Genomic DNA, 25,673 nt, shown 5'->3' on the forward strand with positions numbered 1-25,673 from the left:
ACATTTTAATTTACTCAACAACATTAAATGATCATGTTTTCCATGTCAGAACGGTTTTAGACATTCTAAGAGCTGAAAAATTGTTTGCCAACCTTGATAAATGCACATTTTGTTGTGATAAGCTAATATTTTTAGGTTTCATAATTAGTTCTGAAGGTATTCATGTCGATAAGGACAAACTTAAGGCAATCAAGGAGTGGCCAACTTCTAAATCGATAACTGAGGTGAGATCTTTCCATGGTTTAGCTAGTTTTTATAGATGATTTGTGAAAGATTTCTCCACTATTACTGAGTTGGTGAAATCCTTACACGAGAAGGCTAGGCAGCGAATAGCCAAAACAAATGACTTCAACACCAACAAAGCAAACAAGAGGCACAAACAGGTTGTCTTTGAACCCGGAGATTGGGTTTGGATCCATATGAGGAAAGAACGATTTCCTACCAAAAGAAAGACCAAGTTGGACCCAATGGGCAATGGGCCTTTCCAAGTACTCGAGCGGATCAACGACAATGCCTATAAAATTGATCTCCCTGGTGAGTACAATTAAGTTCTACCTTTAATGTGGCTGACTTATCCCCATTTGATTTTTCAGATTCGAGGACGAATCTTTTTTAGGAAGGGGGAATGATACGAGTCACAAAGGCCCAACCCAGGCCCAAGAACGTGATGGGCTCCACAAGGCCCAATAACGAGATCAAGGGCCCGACAAATGCGTTCCAAACTAAATAGGACCATCCAGGAGTTCGTTAGCGAGGCCTTAGATGCATATACGAGAGAAAGAGAAAATCAAGATTCACTTTCTTGTTTTCAAGAAAATCAAGAAACCGAATCTTGGCCCAATCTTGCTGTTTGGAGCGATTTCAAGAATCGAGAAAATTAAGATTTCAAATCTTGGAAATCTTGGTCCAAGAAACCAAATCTTGCAGCCAAATCACATTGGATCTCCGTTACGAGCCTCAACGACCCAATTTCGGTAAGAGATGGAATGCAAGCCCAAGTTCTTGAAGGCAAGGCCCAATAAGATGAGTCCAAGCCCAAACAAGAAGACAAACCATACTTACTTGAAAATCAGGCCAAATTGTCAAAGTGGCCCAATTTGTAAAGTTTTATTTTTTAAATACTTAGTTTAAATTTTTATGTAGATATTCAGTCCAAGAGGCCTAATTAAAAGCCCTTGGCCGAATTTCCATTTAAATATTAAAATAATTAGGAGTTTTATTATTATTTTTTTTAGTTTTCTAATTAGATTAGGAAAACACTTGAGAGGCCTATATAAAGGCTTGGCCGGCCACCTTGTTATTCACTTCTCAAATATATTAAAAATTTCAGATTTGTTAAAGTGCAGAATTCTCCTTGGGTTTTTCTCCAAGAATTCTCTCTTGAGTTTTCTTTAGAAGTTGTTTTAACAATCTTTTGATTGTGGGAGCCATCTTTAGCCTTCTTCTTGCCATTGATATTCTTTAGAGGGGAGATTAGAGTCGTTTGAAGGGAGTTGTGAAATCTTTGGGGATTTCAAGGCTTCTTAGGACTTATCTTTTAATTTCTTGCTGTCAATTTTTTCTTTTAAATTCTGCTTGTGTCGATTTTATTTAATCACTTTGTTTGCTATTCTTGCTGCATTTCAGGAGTTCCAAAGCATTCCAAATCTGATTTGCCCTCTTCTTTATTAAAGATCGGATCGCCCCTTTTGTTCTTGGCAGCAAAATTTGTTCAAAATCCCTAAATTCCTTGTTCATGCCGATTTCTTCTTTTCAGATTTGGGTTGTTTTGATTGCTGGAATTTTGGGGAAATTTAACTTGCTATTTGTGTCTTTCTTTTCAGATTCAGCAGATTGGAGTATTCTTTGGGGTTCAATTACATGTTCTTGATTCCCCAAGAACCTTTATTAACAATTATTCCTATTCTCAATTTGATTTTTTGCTGATTTGGAGATTTTTATTCCAGATCTGGAAATTCAAAGTTCTAATCTTTTAATTTTTATTTCGTTTCAGATCTGTTCGTTTAGAGCCTCGTAGGAGTTTTCTCGTGACTTGGCAACTCGATCTTGGTCCGCGCGCAACCCTCTATAAGAAATGGTATGAGTTATTGTGCAAGGAAAGGTTAATGTTTTGGCTTGTATAAGGGATAAATTATGTTGCAGACGGCTTGGGACGTGGGCTGTCACACGGCGTGTGCCACACACGGTCACCCCACATGGCCGTGTGTCATTGTACTTTCAGATGCAAGTTTCACTTGGACTGGCACACGGCCTGCGACACGGTCGTGTAACCCAAGTTAGTGAGTTACACTGTTTGACACACGAGCTGGGACACGACCGTGTGTCCCATAGTTCAACTGCCCATATAACCTGGGCTATGTCACACGGTGGTGTGACCCATGTTTTCAAAATTTTCAATCTTCCCCTAAATCATTTGCTTTACTTTGAATTGATCCTTGATTGTTCCCAAAGTATTTTTAGGGCCACATAGGCTCGATTTAAGGCCTATAAAAGTATTTATGCTATAATTAAGTTAGATTATTAGATGTTAATATATAAATTGCATGTTTATTTCATTTTGATATTAAATGTTCTATTTTAGACGGTAATGGTCCGTAACCCTAATTCGGTGATAGAGATGGGTTAGGGGTGTTACAGTTGAATTGAGTTTTAAATATGTTTACTTGTAATGTTTTATGCCATAATAAAATCATTTTTTGAATAAATATTTGCCGTTTAATCTTGGTTTATTGAGTATAAATGGATATATGAGATGGTTGTATGAAATTTGATATGTAAATTGGAAAAAAATTGAGATGGATCACTGAAATGGTATGTGATATATTAAATGAATATATGATGGATGAATTGAGGTTATATGTTTGTTTACTTATAAATGTTATGTTTTGATAAGGTTATATGGTTATATTTGTGAATTTACTAACCTTGTGAGACTTGTGATGTGCATAGGCAATTAAATGAACTCATGACATTCATTATGATTTTTTAGTATAAAAGATTTAGGTTAAGTCCTTTATGGTAAGTTAAATTTTATGCTCAATATGAACCTACTAAGCTTTATGCAAGCTTACCTCATTTTGGTTTTTCTTTTTTGTATATCGTCAGATTTGAGCTGTCAATTGGATTACTGTTGGAGATCACACTATCCGTTCAATGATTCGGTATAAGTTGTGATTATTTTGATTTAAGTTATAAATGGCATGTTCTAGGAGCATTTAAGTTCTTTTGCTATAATGATGTTATTTAAATTTAGTTTAAGCATATTTGTGTATATATCTTTGGATTTGGCTTGTATATGTCTATAGATGTATGTCTTTAGTTGTTTGGTATATGATTCTTGGGAGTTTTTGAAATATGGTAAAATTGAATGTGAATCGAGTGGATGAATTGTTATGTTTGGCATGTGTATAATGCAAGGACTTGAGATCATTGAATGTTAATTATTTTGGTGTATAAAATATGGTACCAATGAAGGCACATTGGTTAGGAACTTAGGTTCGATGTTTTGGTATTTCAAGCACGTTTTGAATGTGTTTTAATGGCATGAAAATGATTGATATAGATTTGACTTGGTGCCTAAGAAAGGGTTAAAAATTTGGCTTGCTTATGAAGTTTTTAGGCTGCACACGGACTGGGACACGGGTTGTCACACAACCGTGTGCCACACATGATCTATCCACACTGTCGTATAGATGTTATTTTTAGGTGTAGGATTTGTTTCACATAGGCATAGTGAGTTACACTGCCTGACGACATGACCGTGTGACCTTGAGAGCACGGGCATGCGAAGTAGCCGAACAAGTTGGCGTTTGTCACACGGCCTGACCACACAGCCATGTGACCCCTATTTCCAAAATTTTACATATTTTTCACATTTTTTCCATTTTAATCCAAATTAGTCCCTGATTATTTTCAAACTATTTTTAAGGCCCTTTAATCTCAATTTAAGGTTTATATGTGTATGTTTTCCATGTTTAACAAGTGATTTGATTTGTTTTTATTTAAATTAATATATGAGAAGTTATAAGTGGTTAAATGCTTCTTTATTTGTTGTGATACTCTGTAACCTTAATTTGACAACGGAGAAGGGTTAGGGGTGTTACAATATTAACCTCCCAAACCCGACCTAATTGTTATGACCGAATTTGGAAAGCTACATTAGCCACCGGAATGAGCCAGGAAAACTTTCTTGGTTTTCAATTACTTTTTAAAACATTTGTGTAAATCGTTCAAAACTAGTGAAATCAAATATTTAACTTAATTTAAAAAAAAATGAGAATTATAGAAATCAATGATTTCAATATTTTATTTGTAAAATTTTGATTGATATTCAAAATTTTTATAATTACAATCATATTTCAAAATCATTTGCTTATTTATTTAAATCTTAAAAACTTGGTTATTCGTCATTATTCGAAAAAAAAACATGTTAACTTTAAAAATCAAATGTCTTTAGAAATCTCATTTGTAAACGTTAGTAATTTTGAAAACTAAGTCAAATTTTATTAAAAACTCGTTTCTCGTAATTGCAGGGAAAATGTAATATTGACATATTTTTATATGAATCACGATTAAATTTTTCACTAAAACCATATTTTGTTAAAATCAATATTTCATGTAAATTCAACAAAACACCAATACACAATTTAAAACCCCAAAAACCAAGCCATACTTTTTTTTCTAAAACTCATTTTCATCGTCGAATCAGAAAAAAATGATTTTGTCAAGTTTTAATAAAAACCAAGTTTCATGCATAATCTTATCAAATACTAATTTATGCAGGTTTTTAAAACTGAATGTCATGCAGTCAATTGATGCAAATCAGAATGAAAATCCCCAAAATAATGTCCCATACCACAGTCTATACTCAAACTTATTAAAGTCCCAAAATATCAAAATAAACTTTCATTACTCTAATTTTAAAAAAATTCTGAGAAACTCCTCCAAATGCCATCATCGAATCTTAACCTAGGGATTTTCTGTAAAATTGGAGAACAAAAGGGGGGTGGAACGACGAAATGTGCAAGTGTACACAATCGCAACAAGTAATAACGTGACAAGTAAATGTCGAGTTATAATACCCACATGGACTGTAAAAGAATTATTTATGAAAGTAAGTTTGAACACTTTGTTGAAAGAAAAATATTTGGATTTGGGAAATGATTAAAAACTAGAAAACAAAGTAAAATAAAATAAAACAAAATAAAGTTCTAATGCACCATTTCAAAAGCTAATTTTAATCAAGATGATATAATTGTGTTGGATTAATTACATTTCCTTACCTTAGAATCATTAAACTTATGCTTATACTTATTAATAATAAATCACGACAACTCGGTAATTTGCTAACTTATGAACATATTTACAAATCAAAAATCCATTCATCTCTTGTACACATTCCTATGTCAATTCGACCGATAAAACAGATTTATAAAGATAAACATGTTATTGCACATACATACTTATTAGATTAAACAATCTCTCGCATATTCCTATGTTGATTCAAATGATTAATTCAACCTAATAAGCATATAAAAGACTATGTGATGTAACAAAGTATCCTTACCTTGAAACAATTTAATCACAATAATCTTGCAAGTTATACAATGCATATGTATCGCCAAATACAATGCTAATCTAATCTTCAGCTACCTTAGAAGAATTAAACATGCACTGATTAAGTACTGTGTCCATTAATTACAATTTCAATACGTTTAAATAATTAATTATTTAGTTATCTTAAAATTGTAATGAAATAATAACTTAATCATGGTTTTACTCATTCAAACATTTTACCGAGGGCTATAACATCATAAACATAAATTTAACAAATCAAGAGGACGGAATGCAATCAACCCAACACGAATTAAATTCAAGCTAAGCTGATTAAATTAACCATTCCAATAGCATAAATATTCATAGATATGTTCATCATAAAAACAACAAAAATTAAAGAGATAAGGAACAAGAATCAAATCCGGTGGTTTTCCGTGGCTTGACTAGGTTGCTCCGTTCTTCCTTCTTTGTTGTCCTCGCCGGTCAAGGCTGCTATGAACACTCAATTTCTGCTCCCAAATGGCTGAAGAATACCCCTTTCTCAAGAGGAGAAATCGACAGAAGAGCAAGGAACTTTGAATGGGAAAATGAGAGAAAAAAAGTGAGAGAGGAGAGAAGAGTTGTGAGAAAAGAGATGTGAAGGAGGGATGAGTTGAATGATCAGGAAGGGTTGGCTTTTATAGCTTATTGTGGCTACTAAAAATATCAAATTCCATCAGCCAAAGAGAACCTCATTGGCTTTCCACACACATGGCAAAGTTGAGAGATTCAACTTTGCTAAAAATATCCTGGGGCAAATTCATAAAGCCATATTTTTTGGAGGGGTTTGAATGCAAGGTTGAAAGTTCTTCAACGGCTTCTTTGCACGCTTATTTAGTCAGCTAACATGCTTATTTGGGTCAGCATATAGACAGTTATGGGCAGCCCAATTGGTGGCTGGTTCGGTTCACTAGATTCGGTTCAACCAATGCGGTGCAACTGGATCTTTTTGTTTTCATAAGTAATTAATAATTATTTATTTAGCCCAAAGTAAATTGGGAATAAATTAAAATTAATTATATTATGAATTAACACACATTTTTGGGCCATCTTAGGCGGGAAATAAATTTATCTCGATGCTTCAAATTGCTTCTCGATTTTATTCTTCGTGCATTGTCTGCTGAGCCAATTTTTGCCCTTTGTGCTAATCCGTCAAAAATAGTCAAAATTAACTATAAAATTAATTAAAATTCATCATGTTCATATTTTTAACATAATTTAATTATTTTATAATATCTAATTATTTTTTGACAAGAATTTAACCGAAATAGCATGATTTTAAGTTAAAAAGGGCATGTAAAAACACATAAATTTTCTTGTTTTCAGGGGGTGAGCTATAAAGCTCAGTGTAAGACTAACATACACACAATCACATACATATAAACATATACATTATAAAATCATAACAATCATATCAGTTTCATATAACTCAATATTTCGCATCTATACTATGCATGATCATGTCAATGCACATTTCGTAAAATGAAATAGATTTTTATGAAAACGATCCTACCCATCTCCGCTACACATCAAAATCAAGTTCACCAGAACTCATCCATTTGATAACACACCAATTTGTGAACAGTGTCACAGTAATGTAGATAAATTACCACATAATCAAAATCATGGACAAGCCATCAAAATCGTAGATAAACTACCAATAACATATGTACACATAAGCATGTTTAACATATCCCACCCCATGCATGTTTAACAAATCGTAGATAAACTACCAATAACATATCCCACCCCATGCATGTAATATGGCCAAAATCGCATAAGCATGTTTAACATGCAAATCACATATGTACACATGGTACCAAAATTTCACATTTTATAAATCATGCGAAAATCACATATGCCATAAGATCACAAAACATGAGAATGAGATTTACATAATTTTCAATCAATAATAATCATCAATATCATATAACATGCTTTTCAGAACATATACGATTTGGAATCACTTACTTGATATAGTCCATAACGATGAGTTTTATATCTCTTTATTGATACGTAAAGTATCATCATCAAACAAACATAATTCAAATAATGACGATTTTATTAATATAAAACATAGACTTAATTTTGTTTGGTCTTAATTTTGTTTGGTGTTAAAAGTCACACCTGGTTGTAGATTCAATGTGCAACAACTCTCTAAGAACACCCACACTTGGATCTAACAAATATACTACCTAATCATTCAAGAAATGGCAATCTTACGTTAAGACTACCATTTTTAAGGTAGATACGATAAGTTAGTTATCGATTTCCATTAACACTTACCCTGAAAATAATCACTTGGATTAGTGATTTCGATCCCAACATTAATAATCTCTTGGATTGGTGACGATCGACCCTTCAATAAACATGACATACGATAAGTTAATACACGAGAATATAATTCACTATGACCCTTTAAGAGTATTCGGCCAAGAGAAAAAGTAGGGAGATTTCTACTCAACCCTTACACTTACACTAACTTGGTTGAAATGGGAGGATTGACAGATTCTCTTGATCACGAATTAGAGGGGAAAGAATTATCTAAAAAGGAAGATTATTTAAAAGTAAGTTCATGAAAATAAAGTTTAGGATTAATAATTAAACACAATAAATAGTGGATAGTTTTTTTATTAACAAAAAGAATAACGAAGGTGGAAAAATGAAAAAGAAAGGAGGAAGAATCTCAATTGTTGGCGGTGATAGAGGCAACGGTTCGGCGAAGGAGAACCAAAGAATATGGGTTTCAGTCATTTATCTAAAGGAAGAGAAAGGATAAATGAAAATAAGAAAAGAGAGTGAAGTTAAGCGGTTGCGCGCGGTGGTTGTCACAATGGAGGAGGGCGACGCTAAGGGCGGTGATAGAGAAAATGGAAGAAAGGAGTGGCTGCAAGGTGGAGGTCCGGTGGTGACAATTGTGGTTTGAGGCAAAGGAGAGGTGGAGGATAGGAGGAAAAATAATATAAATGGTGGTTGATGGCTAAAACAAAAGAAAAAGGGCGAAAATATGGATGAACAAAAGATAGGGTGGAAAAATGAATAGGAAAATAAAAGAATGACAACAAAAGGTGTCATTCACCTTGTCCAAGTTTAATGTATGTCACATAAGGTAAGGGTAAAGAAAATAGGCATGTAGAGAGGACAAAGGAGCAAAAAGGGGATCATGGGAGTGAAAAGGGGGCTATTGAGGGAATGTTGACTATGTAAACAAGGGAAGACTCTTCCCAAGCATAACAACTATGGGTTGGATAGCAAGGGAATTTAGCACATGGAAAATTCACAAAAAAAATTAGTAAAAAATGTGTTAATAAGGAGACTTGAACCTAAAACCTTTAGGATATTAATTAAACACTTAACCACTTAGCCACTTAATTCCATGTTATCATTTTAACAAGAAAATAATTAAAACATGGGATGATCTTTGCTAAGGGTTTGAAACAAATTTGCACAAAAAAGGAATTAATGAGAGGGAAGGGATTCGAACTCAGATCACCAAGGATAGCTCCACCACTGCTCAATCACTGTCATTGATATTTATTTATTATCAAATGAGAAAAAAATTATCTAAATAAAAAATTCGGTCGTGACCACTCTCGGTTAATTAACCCAATTTCTACTAACCCAATTTTTGGGATGTGACAATAATACCATTAGCCATTTCATAAATATCCCTTTCATAAGTCAATTTACATTTATTCATTTCATATAAGTCATTCCTATATCATTTAATACTCGATAAACCACAATGATATAACAATGGATACGTGAAAAGAGGCTCACACAAGTTGTAACTGTAATGCTCACAAGAGCTGCGAAATGGGCCTGTTTACATGACCTGTGGGTCGGGATGTTGGGCTACACTGTGCTGCCCACACGAGTTGTGGTGAATCCGCAACAAATACAAGGCCTTAGTCATTGGTAGGGCATCCAAGACCAGCACCCGAGATTGTAACAATCCCTAATGACATGTCATTTGTATCCTAAACACTCACAAGGTTCAAACGGGCCATATCTTATCCAAATCATGAAATCATTTATATAATAGTTCACCACCATTACGTAACCTGGTTATTTTCCCATTTTCAGTCATAATCTTCATTTTAACTAACATTTTAATTTAATCCAAACCATCAATTTAGATTTATCAATCAATTTAAGCTATACATATCACAAATGTTAATAAAAAATTTATCCAAAATAGTAATTAACAACTTAATCAATAGACGAACTTACCTAGACAAAAATGGTTGCGAATACTAGGCCGACAAATAATTCGTTAATTTATCTTTTCCATGATTCGAGTCCGATTGATTCGTTTCTTGATCTAAATAATAGTTTTCATTCAATTAATCCATTCAAACATATCAAATAATTATACTTAAGCTTATAACCCTTTTCAATATAAACTTAAAAAAATTACCCCCAACATTTTACTCTTTACGCAATTTAGTCCTTAAACTTGAAACTTACAAATTAACCACATTTAAGCAAAACCCAAGCTAGACGATTTCTATATAGTCCTTATTCAGCCCACATTTATTATTTTTTCACAAGAATTTCCTATAATTTTACTATTTTAACAACTTGGTCCCTAAACATTAAAATTACTAAAACTACTTTACAAAATAATCCTCTTTAACAACTAAGCTTAACAATTTACCATTAAACTTCAAAAACACTTCAAACCCATCAATGGAATAATTTAAAACATTTAACAATTTAACGAATTAAACCCTGAGTTAGCTAGATTAAGCTAAAACGAAATAAAAAACATCAAAATCACTAAAAACGGACTAAAATCTCATTCCATGCAATTGAAATTGTCTTGTTGAAAGCTTGCTCTCCCTTAGCTTTGGTGTTTCAATTCTTACAAGAAAAAGATGAAGAATATGGTTTGTTTCATCTTTTTTTTTGTTCTCAGTTTATTTATTTATCAAATTACATATTTGCCCTTTAAAAAATAATTAAATTTCATGTTACTAGTCATTAAAACCTTCCACTAACTTTTGTAGCTTTTATGACTTGGTCATTTTTCCTTAATTAACAATCTAAACATTAAAATTTCTTAACCAAATTTTAATACGACCTTGTAATAATCATATAAATAATAAATAAACAATAAAATATTGACTCACTTGTTGGAATTATTATCCCGAAAGTACTATTTCCAATTCCACTTAAAATGAGTTGTTACAACTCTCTCCCCTTAATGGAATTTTCGTACCCAAAAATCTTACCAGAGAATAGGTTCGAGTATTGCAATTTCATAGCTTCTTTTGGTTCCTAGAGCTTGATCGATTTCGTGTCGATGCCAAAGAGCCTTAACTAAAGCTATGTGTTTATTTTTCAATTTTTTGGTTTCCCAAGCCAGAATTTTAATAAGTTCATCACTATACGACATATCAGGTTGCAACTCTACCTCAATCGGTGAAATCACATGTGAGGGATCAGATCTGTACTATCTTAACATTAGCACGTGGAAAGTATTATGAATTTTCTCTAGCTCCAATAATAAAACTAAACGATAAGCTACCGACCCAATTCTCTCAATAATTTCATATGAACTAATAAAACACGGACTAAGCTTTCCTTTTCGGCCAAAATGGAGAACTTTCTTCCAAGGCGATACCTTCAAAAACACTTTATCACCAACACGAAACTCACTGTCTTTTCTCTTCAAATCGACATACAATTTCTAAAGATCGGAAGTAATTTTTAAATAGTCTCGTATCACCTTCACTTTTTCTTTGGTTTCACAAATCAAATCATTACCCAAAAGCTTTTTCTCACTGAATTCATTCCATCATAATGATGGTTTGCACTTTTGACCATACAAAGCTTCGTACAGGGCCATTTTAATACTTGACTTGTAACTGTTATTGTAAGCAAATTCAACCAACGGAAGAAATTTCACTCAGTTACCTTTGAATTCAAGAATGCAACAATGAAACATTTCTTCGAGTATCTAAATCACTCTCTCAGACTAGTTGTCCGTCTAAGGATGAAACGTTGTGCTAAAAGTCAATTTAGTGCCCAAAGCTTTGTGTAACTTACTCCAGAATTTAAAGGTGAATCGTGGATCACGATAAAAAATAATCGACAAGGGTACGCCGTTCAATCTAATGATCTCAGAAACATATAACTCTGTTAATCTTTCCAATGAAAAATATATGAGAATGGGAATAAAATGTGTAGATTTAGTCAAACGATCGACAACAACCCAAATTGCATCTTTCTTCCTTAGAGATAATTGTAACCCTTACACGAAGTCCATGGTAACTCATTCCTATTTCCATTCTGGAATCATAATATGCTATAACAACCCTAAAGGTACTTGATACTTGGCTTTAACCTGCTAACAAATCAAACATTTCGATACAAAATCTAAGATTTCATGTTTCATACCTGGCCACCAGTGCATTTGTTTCAAATCACTATACATTTTATTTCCCGTGTAATAGTCAATAATCAAGTCAAAATGTTATAACAACTCCCACCATCTATGTTGTAGTAAATTTAGTTCTTTCAATCCTTCAAGCTTTTATGATCAATGAAAATGTGACACTTCTCTCCATATAAGTAATGTCATCAAATCTTCAAGGAAAACACAATAGCTACAAGTTCCAAATCGTGTTTCAGATAATTCTTTCCGTGCGACTTCAACTATCGGGAAGAATAAGCTATAAGTTTACCTTCCTACATTAAAACGCAACCTAAACTGTTAAGTGAAGAATCATTGTGTACCACAAATTCTTTATCAAACTCTAGTTGAGTTAACACGAGAGTTTCAGTCAACATTGCTTTCAACTGATCAAAACTCTACTAACATTTATCAGACTAAGAAAACTTAATGTCTTTTTGTCGCAAATTCATCAGTGGTAAGGCAATCATTGAGAAACCTTTAACAAAACATCTATAATACCCAACCAAACCCCAAAAACTTCTTATTTCAATGACATTTCTCAGAGGTTTCGATTTCAATATAGCTGAAATCTTGCTCAGATATACTCTTATGCCATTTTTGATACCACGTGACCTAGAAACTCGACTTCTTGAAGCTAGACCTCAGATTTATTGAATTTTGAAAATAATTGTTTCTCGGGCAGGTTAGCAACACAATGCTCAAATGTCGAGGATGCTCAGTCTAGTTTCTCGAATAAATCAATATATTGTCAGTGAAAAAAATAACAAATTTGTTTAAATACGACCAATATATTATGTTCATCAAGTCCATAAATACAACATGAGCATTTGTTAAACTGAACGACATAACTAAAAATTCATAGTGTTTGTACCTAGTTCTAAAAGTTATTTTTGGCACATGTGAATCTTTAACCCGAAGGTAATAATATCTCGAACTAAGATCAAATTTTGAAAATACTATCGCACCTTCCAGTTGATCAAGCAAATCATCAGTACGAGACAATGAATATTTGTTCTTAATAGTGACTTTATTTAGCTGCAAATAATCAATACAAAAATGCATTGACCCATCCTTTTTCTTAACAAATAAAACAGGCGCACCCCAGGGAGAAACATTAAGCCGAACAAATTTCCTATATGTCAACACATGCAACTGTGCTTTTGTAACGCGTGGTTTGTGTAAGTGTACACAGTTGTTCCACGTAATAAGCAAGTAATAGAGTTATTGTCTCCACAGGGACTGTGTATGTTAATAAATTAATTGTAAATTAAAGTTCAAAAGTTGGTGATAAAAACACAATATTTTGAGTGATGAGTGTAAAGAATAGTTAACTAGATGCAAGATGATCCTTAATGCAATTTAATCTAAATGCAATGAATGCAATAGAATGAATGAAATGGGTTTAGCAGCAAAATCACAAATTTCAACAACAATAACATGCATAGGCTAGAATAGTCACATTATTCAACTTAGTTCATTTTCATTATGCTTACAATGTTTCAAGAAAATAATCCAAGGCAACTCAATCTTTCGTGAGTTTAAAACCAAAATTAAGTCCTTTCGGAACTTTTACTTAGAAAAACATACATTTTACTAATCATATTCAACTAAGGGTTTCTTAGAATTCATGTGAAATAACAGGGGCAAGTCAGGTTTTAAATAATTTAATCGCATAAGCCTAAAAATTATGCAAGATAATATAGCTCTTTCGAGTTATTATGAACCTTCAATTTAGTCGGGTTAGGATCTAAATTAAGCACTCACTTTTCAATTCATGTGTCCATTAGTCGTCGTCTAATTAGGGTCGCTCAACTAATTCTAATGCATTCAATCACCTATGATTGAAATACATACTTCATTTTAATGGAAAACATGAATGGTTGAGGCATAGAACATCATAAACACAATTTAAATGAACTTTTTTTAAATTAATGCAACCATTCTTGGTAAACAAATTTAAACTACCATTGTTGATGGCAAGATAACAAAACACATTGCAAACATAATTAAACATAAACAAGGATAAGGAAGGATAAACTCTAATTATTTCGATAATTTTGCAGAATCTGATCAAAGTGGTTTCTCCAATCCTCGTGTTGCTCCTTTGCAAGTTGCTTCTCAAGGTGGCCAACTAAGAGAGTATCTTCTCAAGGTTTTGCTGACTAAGGGAGAAGGGGATTATGAATGCTTATGTACGGAAGAAAGTAAATAAATAAAAGAATGAAATGAAAAATGATTATGGAATGAGGGATGATTAAGAGATGATTGAAATGAGGAATGGAGATGGGTATTTATAGTGAAGGATGGTAGGTGTGTTTACTAAAAATAACATGACAAATCCCTTACGTTTCTCTTTCCCATGGCCGACCATAAATTGTGGAGAAGGGAGTTGTTTAGTTGCTTAATTCATACATTATATCACCTTTGAATCAAGCAAGAGGTGGAAGATTTCTTAGGCAAAGTTGGTGTGCTACGTTCTGATTTATTTGCAAGTGTAGGGACCTCCAGTAAATCTCCCAAAAGTGAATTTCTGAGCAGTCCAAATGCCTTTGCCAAATTGGGCTTGTTCTCCCATGTTTGGATAGTTTCGTGACCCAATTGTTCACCAGACTTGTCCATCAATTGACCCTTTTTTAATTAGATCAAATCAACTCTTCTTGACCCATTTTGCATGTGTTTTTCATCCATGTAGAGTGAAATTGGGCTTGTCCATGCAGCTTTAATTTAAAAATAAATCATGCATAATTTCCTTAGTCCAGTTGCATGAAAAATAATGTTAATATCAATATGTAGCATAAAATAATTAAGTTATCTAAAAATTTAATGCAAAATAGCATAAAATCACATTCTTCATTAAATCATGCTCATTATTGAAATATAAATAAAATTCACCCAATTAGTAATCAAATACTCAGGATTAATATTATTGAAGTAAAAAAGGTGTCATAACTACTTAAAAAACCTATATAAATTAGAGTTTACACACCCCCAAGCTTAACCAATTACTCGTCTCGAGTAATGTAAAGCAAAAATTTAGATAAAAAAATCTTGCAATAGGTTTAAATAGAATCCTTAAGCAGAATCAAAATTTTCAAATACAAATACAGCAACAAGATCATGCTCACAGACTCTTTTTATTGATAAGTCGCTCATATGCAAACATTATTTCTAAATTTTATACAAAGTGCAAGAAAAATGCTAGCATAAGTCATAGAGTGCATGTTTTTCAAGGTCATACATATCATTCACCATTCAATCAAAGTTTCCTCATCAATTAAACAAAAGAATCACAAGGTTTAATTAATGGTCCTCATATGTTGAACTTAATAATTTTTCTCCACTAATGTAGTCGGCATAATCATCAAAATCAATAGGTCTTTGGGCTAGGCTCAAGGTGGGGATAAAGAGAAGTGAATTTTTAGATTCAATAATCTTAGCCCTAACTTTGGCTTGGATCTTTTCGAGGTACATCTTTCCTACTAACGGCTTTTACCACCCCCAAACTTAATTTGAAGCTTTGTGCCCAATAATACGTCTCAATATTTTGAGTACTTATTTTGCTCCTATTTCTTTGAGAGATTTGAACAAAGATTTTTTTTCTTTTTTTTTATAAACATACATAGAACATATACATCTCTTTGAATTTTTCCTTGATCTTTGCTCACCAAGACAAGCATAGTTAAGATAGGTGCAAAAATAAGATAAACCTTAAAAGATGGTAATATGGCTTATGATGTAGGTGAATAAAAATAAAATAGGATTAAAGGCTCAAACCAAAGTTTTAAGGGTTAAATTCATATGGTAGGCTTGAAAGGCTCAAATGATCCAAAAAAACTGTGCCTAAATCATGTTTAGATTCTTATGCCTTCTAGAATTTCGCCTCAAGAAAGTTACTAAGTCAATTCTAAGGACTTAAACCTTCATGCATGTCTATCTCTAAGGAAATTAAACTTTCATCGAAAAAACTACATAAAACATAAGAACATACAAGCATTCCATACCTTAAGATAACATAAAAAAACTCAAATAAATTCAGAAATCATACTTGCATTTGAGCTAACTTATGAACAAAAATTTTCTTTGAACATCATTTGATCTTAGCATACTTATGGGTAAACATTGAATCATACTTAAGAACAAAATTTAAAATTCATGCAAATATTGCCTTACCCCTTTTAAAAAGAAGCAATGTCCTCATTACGGGAATCAAAATAATGAATAAGAACTGAACACTAGGTAGGATTGCAAGAAAAGTGAGGTGAGTCATGAAGATTGCTTAAGTACCAAGTCTTTCTTAACAATCTAATCCTAGACATGTTCATTCACATTATCACACTACTTTGCTTTGGAGAGGAGGCATTGAGCTTAATTTATTCATATTTGCAATTTTATTGTGTGAAAACAAAAGACTAACTAAGGAAAGAAATATAAATGCCTTAATAAATACTTAAGAAAAAAAATTTCCCCTCTTTTAATTTGTGTTATCCTCTAGTCTTTTTCCTTTTCCCATTTTTGTCACACTTGATCCCACAATCTTTTCTTGCCATATCTCGAAGATATAATCTGGAAACTCAGAAACAAAACAGTTAGAGATATTCTTAAAATTATTTCATATGGTATCATCTCTAACTTTTGCATATCTCCAGTAAGCTTGTTGTTGATTATGCATGAATTTCCACATATCCATCATAGTTGAAAATTATGAATTCTTCATAGTGTTTAAAGAAGTAGGAATAGTCAACTCAAGATTAAAACTTGGCTCCATTGGCTCAGCAAGATTTGGCTCCACCCTCGGTTCAGGGCTATTTGGTTGCTCTTCAGTTTATGCTTCTTTTGTTTCATTTATTGAATCAGCTTTCAGTTCAGATTTGGTTGACGACTTGTCAGATTTTGGTTCATTTGGTCCATCTGGCTCAACTTGGTTCAATAATTTAACATTCTCCACCTAACATGCCAAGGTCATTCCTTGCTATGAAACCTTCAACATAACGATCCTTCAAGTTTGGTTTTGATCTTACTTAGGCCCTCAAGCAAAGTGAAGTAATCAATAATGGAAAGTAGGCACTTCCTGCCTTTTTCTGAGCGTAATCTAAGATCTCCTTGAGAATAATTCTCCCAACATTGATAGACCTTTCTGTCATAATCACATACAACAAAAGCATTCATTCCATCGAGATGGTGGAACTATGTGAGATAGGCATGAAGCTATATCAAATAAAGTAGAACCATACCTTAGCCACTGGATTTAAATATTCCTTTCGGCAAAAAAGACTGCCATACTTTCTTATAATCCATAGGATCCCAGATTTGTAACCACATTAAGTACTTGTTGAAGAAAATCCCAATTGATATTTGTCATCATGGCAGAGTACTCATCTTCTTCAACATTAGGTAAGTTAAACAAATCATTAATGGACCTAGAAGTAAAGGGTACCTTCTTTTTATGAACAAGAACTTCATTAGCATCTAGCATGGTCAAATTGACATAAAACTCTCGCACTAAATCCTCGTCAGGCATTGATTGTGCATCACAAAATTGCTCCTAATTTAAAGCACCAATCGTTTTTCAAGGTGACAATGGTATGATCATCTTGTCATTACTCTCCAAACTGAAACCCTTTTCCGGCATCATAGGCTGATTTTTGAAGATAGAATTAAATCTTACCATTGTTTCTTCATCTTGAATCATAATTGTATTTTTGATAGAAGTTCTAGAGGAACTACTTCTTTTATGAGACATGGTAACTTTTCCCAAAAACAAGAGAAATTCTGGCAAAGGAAGAAGAAGGAATCGACAATGTGAAAGATTACGGCAGTGATGGAATTGCAACGGCGATGACGTTGCTCCGGTAACGATGTTGCTGTGGTGATAGGAGGGTTTTGTGAAAAAGAAAGAAAATTAGGGAGATCTTTCGATATTTGGGGCCAACAGAAAAGAGAAGAAAAGTAGGTAGCTAGAGTTTAAGCTAATTGCTTGAATGGTTTAAAAAATATGATGATAGAGAGGGGTTTATATAGTAGTAAATTAGGGTGAATTTGTAAGAAAAAATTAACTAGAAAGGATGCTTGGACGACAAGGTAAATAGGGAAGGGAAATGGAAATAAAAAATAGGGTTTCAAGGAACCCCTTGGACGACAATGATGGGTAATTTGCTCTTTTTCACTATTCTGGGTCTCGAGTCCAAACTGCAATTATTTATTGTATTGAAAAATTAAACTGAACTAGAAAAATAAACTAATTAGTACTTGGGTCAAATTGACCCTCTTATTAAGCATAAAAAAATAAATTAAAATTAAAAAATTCTTTCGGATTACTTAGAAAATTTCTTCTCAAAAAATTATAATAAATTAATATCCCAAGAAGTGTTGGAGGGGTCACAAATGGTCTCGCTTAAATTTCAATCTCCTTAGCCAGTTTTAATTTAATGTACTGATTCAATAAAAATAATTTCTAAGTATGCCATTTATTAAAAATAAAAATATTAAAAATCAAAGGTCTTTTAAATTGAACGAGGTTTCAATTCGCTCACTTTCACCATCCCAATAGTGTTTGAGATACTAACCATTAACTTTAAATATACCTCCATTGTTTTCGTGCAATTCTACAGCTCCATATGGATAAACTTTGTGGATGGTATAAAGTCCTTTTCATCGGGATTTGAGCTTTCTCGAAAATAAACTTAGCCTTGAATTAAACAACAACACTTTTTGACTTTCTTTGAATTCACAAGGTTGTATATGAATGTTATGCCATCTTTTAGTCTTTTGTTTATACATCTTGGCATTCTCGTATAAAAATAGCCTTAACTCTTCAAGCTCATCAAGTTGTAACATCCTTCTCTCACCAGCTTGTTTAAGATCAAAATTTAATTGTTTCAAAGCCTTATGAGCTTTATTCTCCAACTCAAGCGGGCAAATGACACACCTTTTTGAAGACTAATGGATAAGGGGTCATTCCTAATGGTGTCTTAAAAGCAGTTTGATAGCATCGAGCTTTCGAGACCAATATTTTCTATTAGGTAGCACTACCTTCTTAGGGATTTCTCTGATCGCACGATTTACCAGTTCAACTTGCCCATTTGACTATGGACAATAGCCAGTGGCAATCTTGTGTCTCACATTGTACTTGTCAAGCAACCACTTAAGCCGTTTATTTATAAAGTGATATCCTCCATCGATAATTATAGCTTTAGGAGTCTCAAACCATGTAAATACATGCTTATGTAGGAATCGTATGACATCCTTAGCATCGCTTGTTGGGTATGCTTTAGCTTCAACCCACTTGGACACGTAATCCACAACTATTAAGATATACATGTTACCATAAAAAGAAGGAAACAGGCCTAAAAAATCAATGCCTTATATGTCAAAGAACTCTACCTCTAAAATGTTTGTCAATGGCATCTCGTTCCTTTTTTATATGTTTTCGGTCCTTTGGCATCTATCACAATTTTTCACATATGCATACGACATATGCATCCTTAAACACTATAGGCCAAAAGAATCTAGCTTGTAAGATCTTCGCTACAGTGCGAGAACCACCAAAGTGTCCTTCACTTGGAGATGAATGACAATGATACAAGATCTCATCAGTTTCACTCCCAGCTACGCACTTGTTGATAATGTCATCTACACATTGTTTGAACAAAAATGAATCCTCCCAAAATAATACCGACTATTGTGAAGGAATTTCTTCCTTTATTGGTATGTCTCTCGAGGAATTATTCCACATGCTAAATAATTTGCATAATCAGCAAACCATGGATAATTTGCATAATCAGCAAACCATGGCATTTCATGAATTCGACTTACCTCGAATCTATGCTCATCTGGAAAATTCTCATTAACTGGAACTAGTGAATGACTTACCTCATTTTGCTCCACCTTGCCAGATGATCAGCTACTTGACTTTCAACAACTTTTCTATCTTGGATCTCAAGGTCAAATTCTTGGAGTAAAAGTCTTCATCGAATTAGCCTCGATTTAGCATATTTCTTTGTGAGTAAGTATTTAATGGTCGACTAATCGGTAAATAATATGAATTTTGTACCTATAAGATATGAACAGAACTTGTCAAAAGAAAAAATTATAACAAAGAGTTCTTTTTCAGTTACCGTGTAATTAAGCTCGGCTCCTGTCAAAGTTTTTCTTGCATAGTAGATAGGATGAAACAATTTGTTTCTTCTTTGACCCATCACAACTCCAACAGTAAAATCGCATGCATCACACATCAACTCAAATGGTGAGTTCCAATCAGGTGTAACGATTATTGGGGCTGACATTAACCAACTTTTTATCTCTTCAAAAGCTTCTAAACATGCTTTGTTAAACTCAAAAATTGCTTTGTTAAACTCAAAAATTGTATCTTTTTCTAATAAGGAGCACAAAGGCTTGGAAATTTTTGAAAAATCTTTGATAAACCTTTAGTAAAAACTAGCATAGCCTAAGAAACTTCTAACTCATTTCACACTAACTAGTATTGGTAACTTTTCAATTACATCCACCTTCGCTTTATCAACTTCGATTTTGTTTCTGGAAATTTTTTGTCCTAAGACAATCCCCTTCTTGACCATAAAATGACATTTCTCCCAGTTCAGGACAATATTTGTCTCTTTGCATCTCTTCATTATCTTAGCCAAATTACTCAAACAAACATCGTAAGTATTATCAAAAACAGAAAAATCATCCATGAAAACCTCAACAAAATTTTCTACCATATGAGTAAATATTACCATCATGCATCGCTGAAATGTAGCAGGTACATTACATAAACTGAAAGGCATTCGCCTAAAAGAAAATGTACTATATAGGCAAGTAAAAGTGGTTTGTGTTGGTCTTCTGGGGATACAACTATCTGGTTATATCCCGAATATCCATCTAAGAAACAGTAATATCCATCTAATCTATAAAAGGCAACGAAAAATGATCCTTCCGAGTGGCTTTGTTCAATATTCAGTAGTCTATACAAATTCTCCAACTCATGACCGTTCTCATCGAGATTAACTTATTTTGTTCATTCTCAACAATCGTGATTCTACCTTTCTTTGGTACACACTGTACTAGACTTACCCATGAACTATCTGAGATGGGGTAGATAATTCCCGTATCTAACCATTTCATAACTTCCTTTCGAACTACATTTTTAATGATAGGTTCGAGTCTCCTTTGCCCATCAATTCTACCTCTTTCACCATCCTCTAAGATAATCTTATGCATACAAAAGAACGAGCTTATTCCTTAAATATCAGCTATGGTCCAACCAATCGCCTTTTTAAATTTCTTTAAAACTTTGATCAACTACTCCTCTTGGTGTTCTATTATTTTTGCTGAAACAATCACATATAAAGTAGAACAGTCACCCAAATAAACATTTTTCAAATGGGAAGGAAGTACCTTAATTTCAAGTTTAAGTGGTCCTTGATTGACAACTTCGATTGCATGTATTCACAAGCTTCCAACTCTAATGGTTCAAACCGAGCTAGTTGAACATAATTCCTTGGATTGGCTTCCATGAAAGCCATATGTTCGTTACTTTCTTCATTTTCCAATGGTTCAGACCCTAAAGTGTTCTACAATGGGTCCTTCATTAAATTATTCTCTCATTCCATAGAAACTAATGTCACTGAACATTCCTTCATTGGATCGAGAAACTTTATTACTCTAAGAACATTAAATGTTACCTGATCGTCTTGAACTCTCATGGTGAGTTCACCTTTTTGTATGTTTATTAACGTTCTTCCCATAGCTAGGAAAGGTCTCCCCAGGATGATCGACACTTCCATATCTACTTCAAAATCTAAGATAATGAAATCAGCAGGAAAAATAAACTTATTTACTCTTACCAAAACATCCGCAATCTTTCCTTCTGAGTATGCTAAAGATCAATTTGCTAGTTGAAGTGTCATAGTCGTAAGTCTTACTTTACCTATTCCCAATAGCTTGAAAATAGATTTGGGCATCAAGTTGATGCTTGCTCCTAAGTCGCATAAAGCTTTACCACAGTAAGGTTCTCCAATATTACAGGGTATAGTAAAGCTTCTGGGGTCCTTCAGTTTTGGTGGTAGCTTTTTCTATAAGAATGCACTGCACTCCTTCGTTAATGCCACAGTCTCATACTCACTAAGCCTCTTCTTCTTCGACAAGATGTCCTTCATGAACTTGACATAGTTTGGCATTTATTTTAAAACCTCCACCAACGGGATACTGACGTGAAGTTGCTTTAAAACATCCAAAAAATTCTTGAATTGCATTTTCTATTTTTCCTTATTCGTTTGGAATTTTTGAGGATATGAAGGTGTTGGAACTTTTGGTTGGACTAAACAACTTTTCTGAAGAGATAAATTTGCATCTAAAGAAGATGTTAACTTATCTGAATTTACTAGTTTAGATTTTACCTTATTAGACTTTGTAGGTTCTGGCTCGTCTGGTGTAGGAATTTCAACTGTCGGTTGACTTTCCTCCTTCTCAATAGGCTCATCATCAATGATTGCTTCCTTAGGTTCCAAAGTCTTACCACTTCGTAAAGCAACTACCTTGCAATGTTCCTTACCCAAATTTCTTGGATTTTCTGTATCACTTGGCAAGGCTCCTTGTGGTCTATTACGAAGTTCTGTAGTTAATTGACCCATTTGGTTCTCCAAATATTTTAGTGTTGCTACTTATCTTTGGATAAAGGCATCATTCTTCACCGTGTACACCTTCAACAAGTCTCCAAACTGTTAGATGACTCAGCTTGTGGTAGTTTTGGAGCTTGTTGATTAAACTATTGGGATTGATTTGGTCTATGTTGCATGTAGGTGTTGTTTGGTTCATTTCATGTGTTATTCCAAGAAAAGTTTGGATGGTTTCGCCATGAAGGGTTATAGAAGTTGGATTGTGGTCCTTGTCCACTTCTATTCTGGTGTTGATTCCCTATGTAATAAACTCACTCGGGATTTCATGGACAATTCTTGAAAGAATGGCCATTCCCACAATATATGCAAGAAATAACCTCGAATTGACTAGGTGGTTATAGGATTAAAACCGTTAGTAGTAAATTGTTTCAACATTGAAGAAATAGAAGATACCTGAGCTGAGAATGAAGTGAGGGCATCTACTCCATGCACCCCGGCTACTCTTCTTCTTAAAGTTGCTCAATTTTTCAGTCATTGGAAATTATTACTGGCTATCCTCTCAATAATCTCGTAAGTCTCATTGAAAGACTTCGATAAGACAACACCAGTCGCAGAAGCATTTACCACCAACCTTGTGTGTGCGTTGACATCATTATAAAATGTCTCCAACTCGATGCAATGTGGAATCCCATGGTAAGGGCATCTACGTATTAACTCCTTGAATCTTTCTCATGCCTTGTATAGGGACTCATAATCCAATTGTTGAAAATTGGTGATCTCATTCTACAACTTAGCATTTTTGCTAGGTGGGAAATATTTTGTCAAAAAGTGTTCAGCGAATGCTTGCCAAGTTGATATTGAATGTGGTGGCAATGAATTAATCCGTGCTCGTGCTCGATCTCGTAACAAGTATGGAAACAACTTCAATCTCAATGCGTATTCAGTTACACCGACTATCTTAAAGGAATCGCTCACCTCTATGAATAATCGAAGGTGAAGATGTGCATATTCTGTGGGAATTCCACTAAATTGGCTCATGGTTTGAAGCATCTAAAACATTACAGACTTCGATTCAAATTGTGGTGTCTCAATCTTCGGTCTCCTAATTCTCGGATTTAACTCATTAAAAAGGGGCACAATGTACTATATTATGGCACAATCCTTATCATTAGTAATAAGGATTGGATTGTGAAAATTAGCAGTTCCATTTCCTTGAACATCATTTTGATTTCCAAGGTCCATTTTAGCTTGTCTTTGGGCTAATATTTCGCATCTTTTTTATCTAAATGTCTGCTTGATTTCAGGATGTATAAGTAATAAACCGATGATTCAATCTATGCTTATAAACACCAGAAAAATAAATAAAAAATAAAGAATAAAAAAATAATTAATTAGTAAATTTAAAAGTTAAAATAAAAATAAAATAAAAACCAATTTGTAAAGAATAATTTCAAAAAAATGATTAAGGCAGCAGTTCCCGACAATGGCGCCAAAAACTTGTAACGCGTGGTTTGTGCAAGTGTACACAGTCGTTCCAAGTAATAAGTAAGTAAAAGAGTTATCATCTCCACAAGGACTATGTATATTAATAAATTAATTGTAAAATTAAAGTTCACAAGTTAGTGATAAAAACATAATATTTTGAGTGATGGATGTAAAGAATAATTAACTAGATGCAAGATGATCCCTAATGCAATTTAATCTAAATGCAAATGTATGCAATAGAATGAATGAGATGGGTTTAGCAGCAAAATCACAAAATTTAACAAGAATAACATGCAAAGGCTAAAATAGTCACATTATTCAACTTAGTTCATTTTCATCATGCTTACAATGTTCCAGAAAAATAATCCAAGGCAACTCGATCTTTCATGAGTTTGAAACCAAAATTAAGTCCTTTCGGAATCTTTTACTTAGAAAACATGCATTTTACTAATCATATTCAACTAAGGGTTTCTTAGAATTCATGTGAAGTAATAGGAATGGGTTAGGTTTGAAACAATTTAATCACATAAACTTAAAAACTATGCAAGATAATAGAGTTATTTCTAGTTATTATGAACCTTCAATTTAGTCGGGTTAGGATCAAAATTAAGCATGCACTTTTCAATTAATGCGCCCATTAGTCTTTGTGTGGTTAGGATCACTCAACTAATTCTAATGCATTCAATCACGTATGAATCAAATACATACTTGAGTTTAATTAAAAACATGAACGATTGAGGCACAAAACATCATAAACACAATTTAAATAAACTTTTTTTAAATTAATGCAACCATCTAGCTAAACAAATTTAAGCTACCATTGTAGATGGCAAGATAACAAAACATATTGCAAACATGGTTAAAAGTAAACAATGATAAGGATAAAATCTGATTGTTTCGACAATTTTGTAGAATTTGATCGAAGTGGTTTCCTCCAATCATCGTGTTGCCCCTTTGCAAGTTGCTTCTCAAGGTGGCCGGCCAAGAGAGTATCTTCTCAAGGTTTTGCTGGTTAAGGGAGAAGGGGATTATGAATGCTTATGTATGGGAAGAAAGGAAAAAAAATAAAAGAATGAAATGAAAAATGATTTGGAATGAGGTATGATTAAGGGATGATTGAAATGAAGAATGGAGATGGGTATTTATAGTGAAGGATGGTAGGTGTGTTTACTAAAAATAGCATGACAAATCCCTTACGTTTCTCCTTCCCATGGCCGACTATAAATTATGGAGAATGGAGTTATTCAGTTGCTTGATTCATGCATGATATCATGTTTGAATCAAGCAAGGGGTGGGCAATTTCTTAGGCAAAGTTGGTGTGATATTTTTTGATTTATTTGCAAGTGTAAGGGCCTTCAGTAAATCTCCCAAAAGTGAATTTTTGAGCAGTCCAAATGCCTTTGCCAAATTGGGCTTGTTCTATCTTGTTTGGACAGTTTGGTGACCCAATTGTTTACCAGACTTGTCCATCAATTGACCCTTCTTTAATTGGATCAAATCAACTCTTCTTAACCCATTTTGCATGTGTTTATCGTCCATCTAGAGTGAAATTGGGC

The 25,673-nt window shown here is 33.4% G+C and overlaps 1 protein-coding gene and 1 non-coding gene across 2 annotated transcripts; one reads left to right on the forward strand and one right to left on the reverse strand.

The window, feature by feature from the left end:
- Positions 1 to 21,618: 21,618 nt before the first annotated feature.
- Positions 21,619 to 22,647, reverse strand: LOC105801129 (uncharacterized). Its single transcript, XM_012632463.2, has 3 exons — positions 22,414 to 22,647; positions 21,945 to 22,089; positions 21,619 to 21,815 (listed from the first exon to the last, which is right to left on the reverse strand). Exons 1-3 carry the CDS (start codon positions 22,645 to 22,647, stop codon positions 21,619 to 21,621), a joined length of 576 nt encoding a protein of 191 aa, XP_012487917.2.
- A 670-nt stretch (positions 22,648 to 23,317) lies between these two features.
- LOC128035070 (small nucleolar RNA R71) lies at positions 23,318 to 23,423 on the forward strand. The gene has a single exon (XR_008191473.1). It is a non-coding gene; the product is annotated as a small nucleolar RNA R71 (small nucleolar RNA).
- The last annotated feature ends 2,250 nt before the right edge of the window (positions 23,424 to 25,673 follow it).

The sequence above is a fragment of the Gossypium raimondii genome, chromosome 11 (assembly GCF_025698545.1).
Source record: "Gossypium raimondii isolate GPD5lz chromosome 11, ASM2569854v1, whole genome shotgun sequence".
NCBI lineage: Eukaryota > Viridiplantae > Streptophyta > Magnoliopsida > Malvales > Malvaceae > Gossypium > Gossypium raimondii.

Excerpts from the sequence above, each read along its gene's own strand:
- LOC105801129 (XM_012632463.2), bottom strand. The coding sequence starts at position 22,647 with ATGGGTCAATTAACTACAGAACTTCGTAATAGACCACAAGGAGCCTTG. Across the intron at positions 22,090-22,413 it reads AACCTACAAAGTCTAATAAG|AAAAAGCTACCACCAAAACT; the intron begins GTAAAATCTAAA and ends GCATTCTTATAG. Across the intron at positions 21,816-21,944 it reads TTTCAAGCTATTGGGAATAG|ATTTTGAAGTAGATATGGAA; the intron begins GTAAAGTAAGAC and ends TCATTATCTTAG.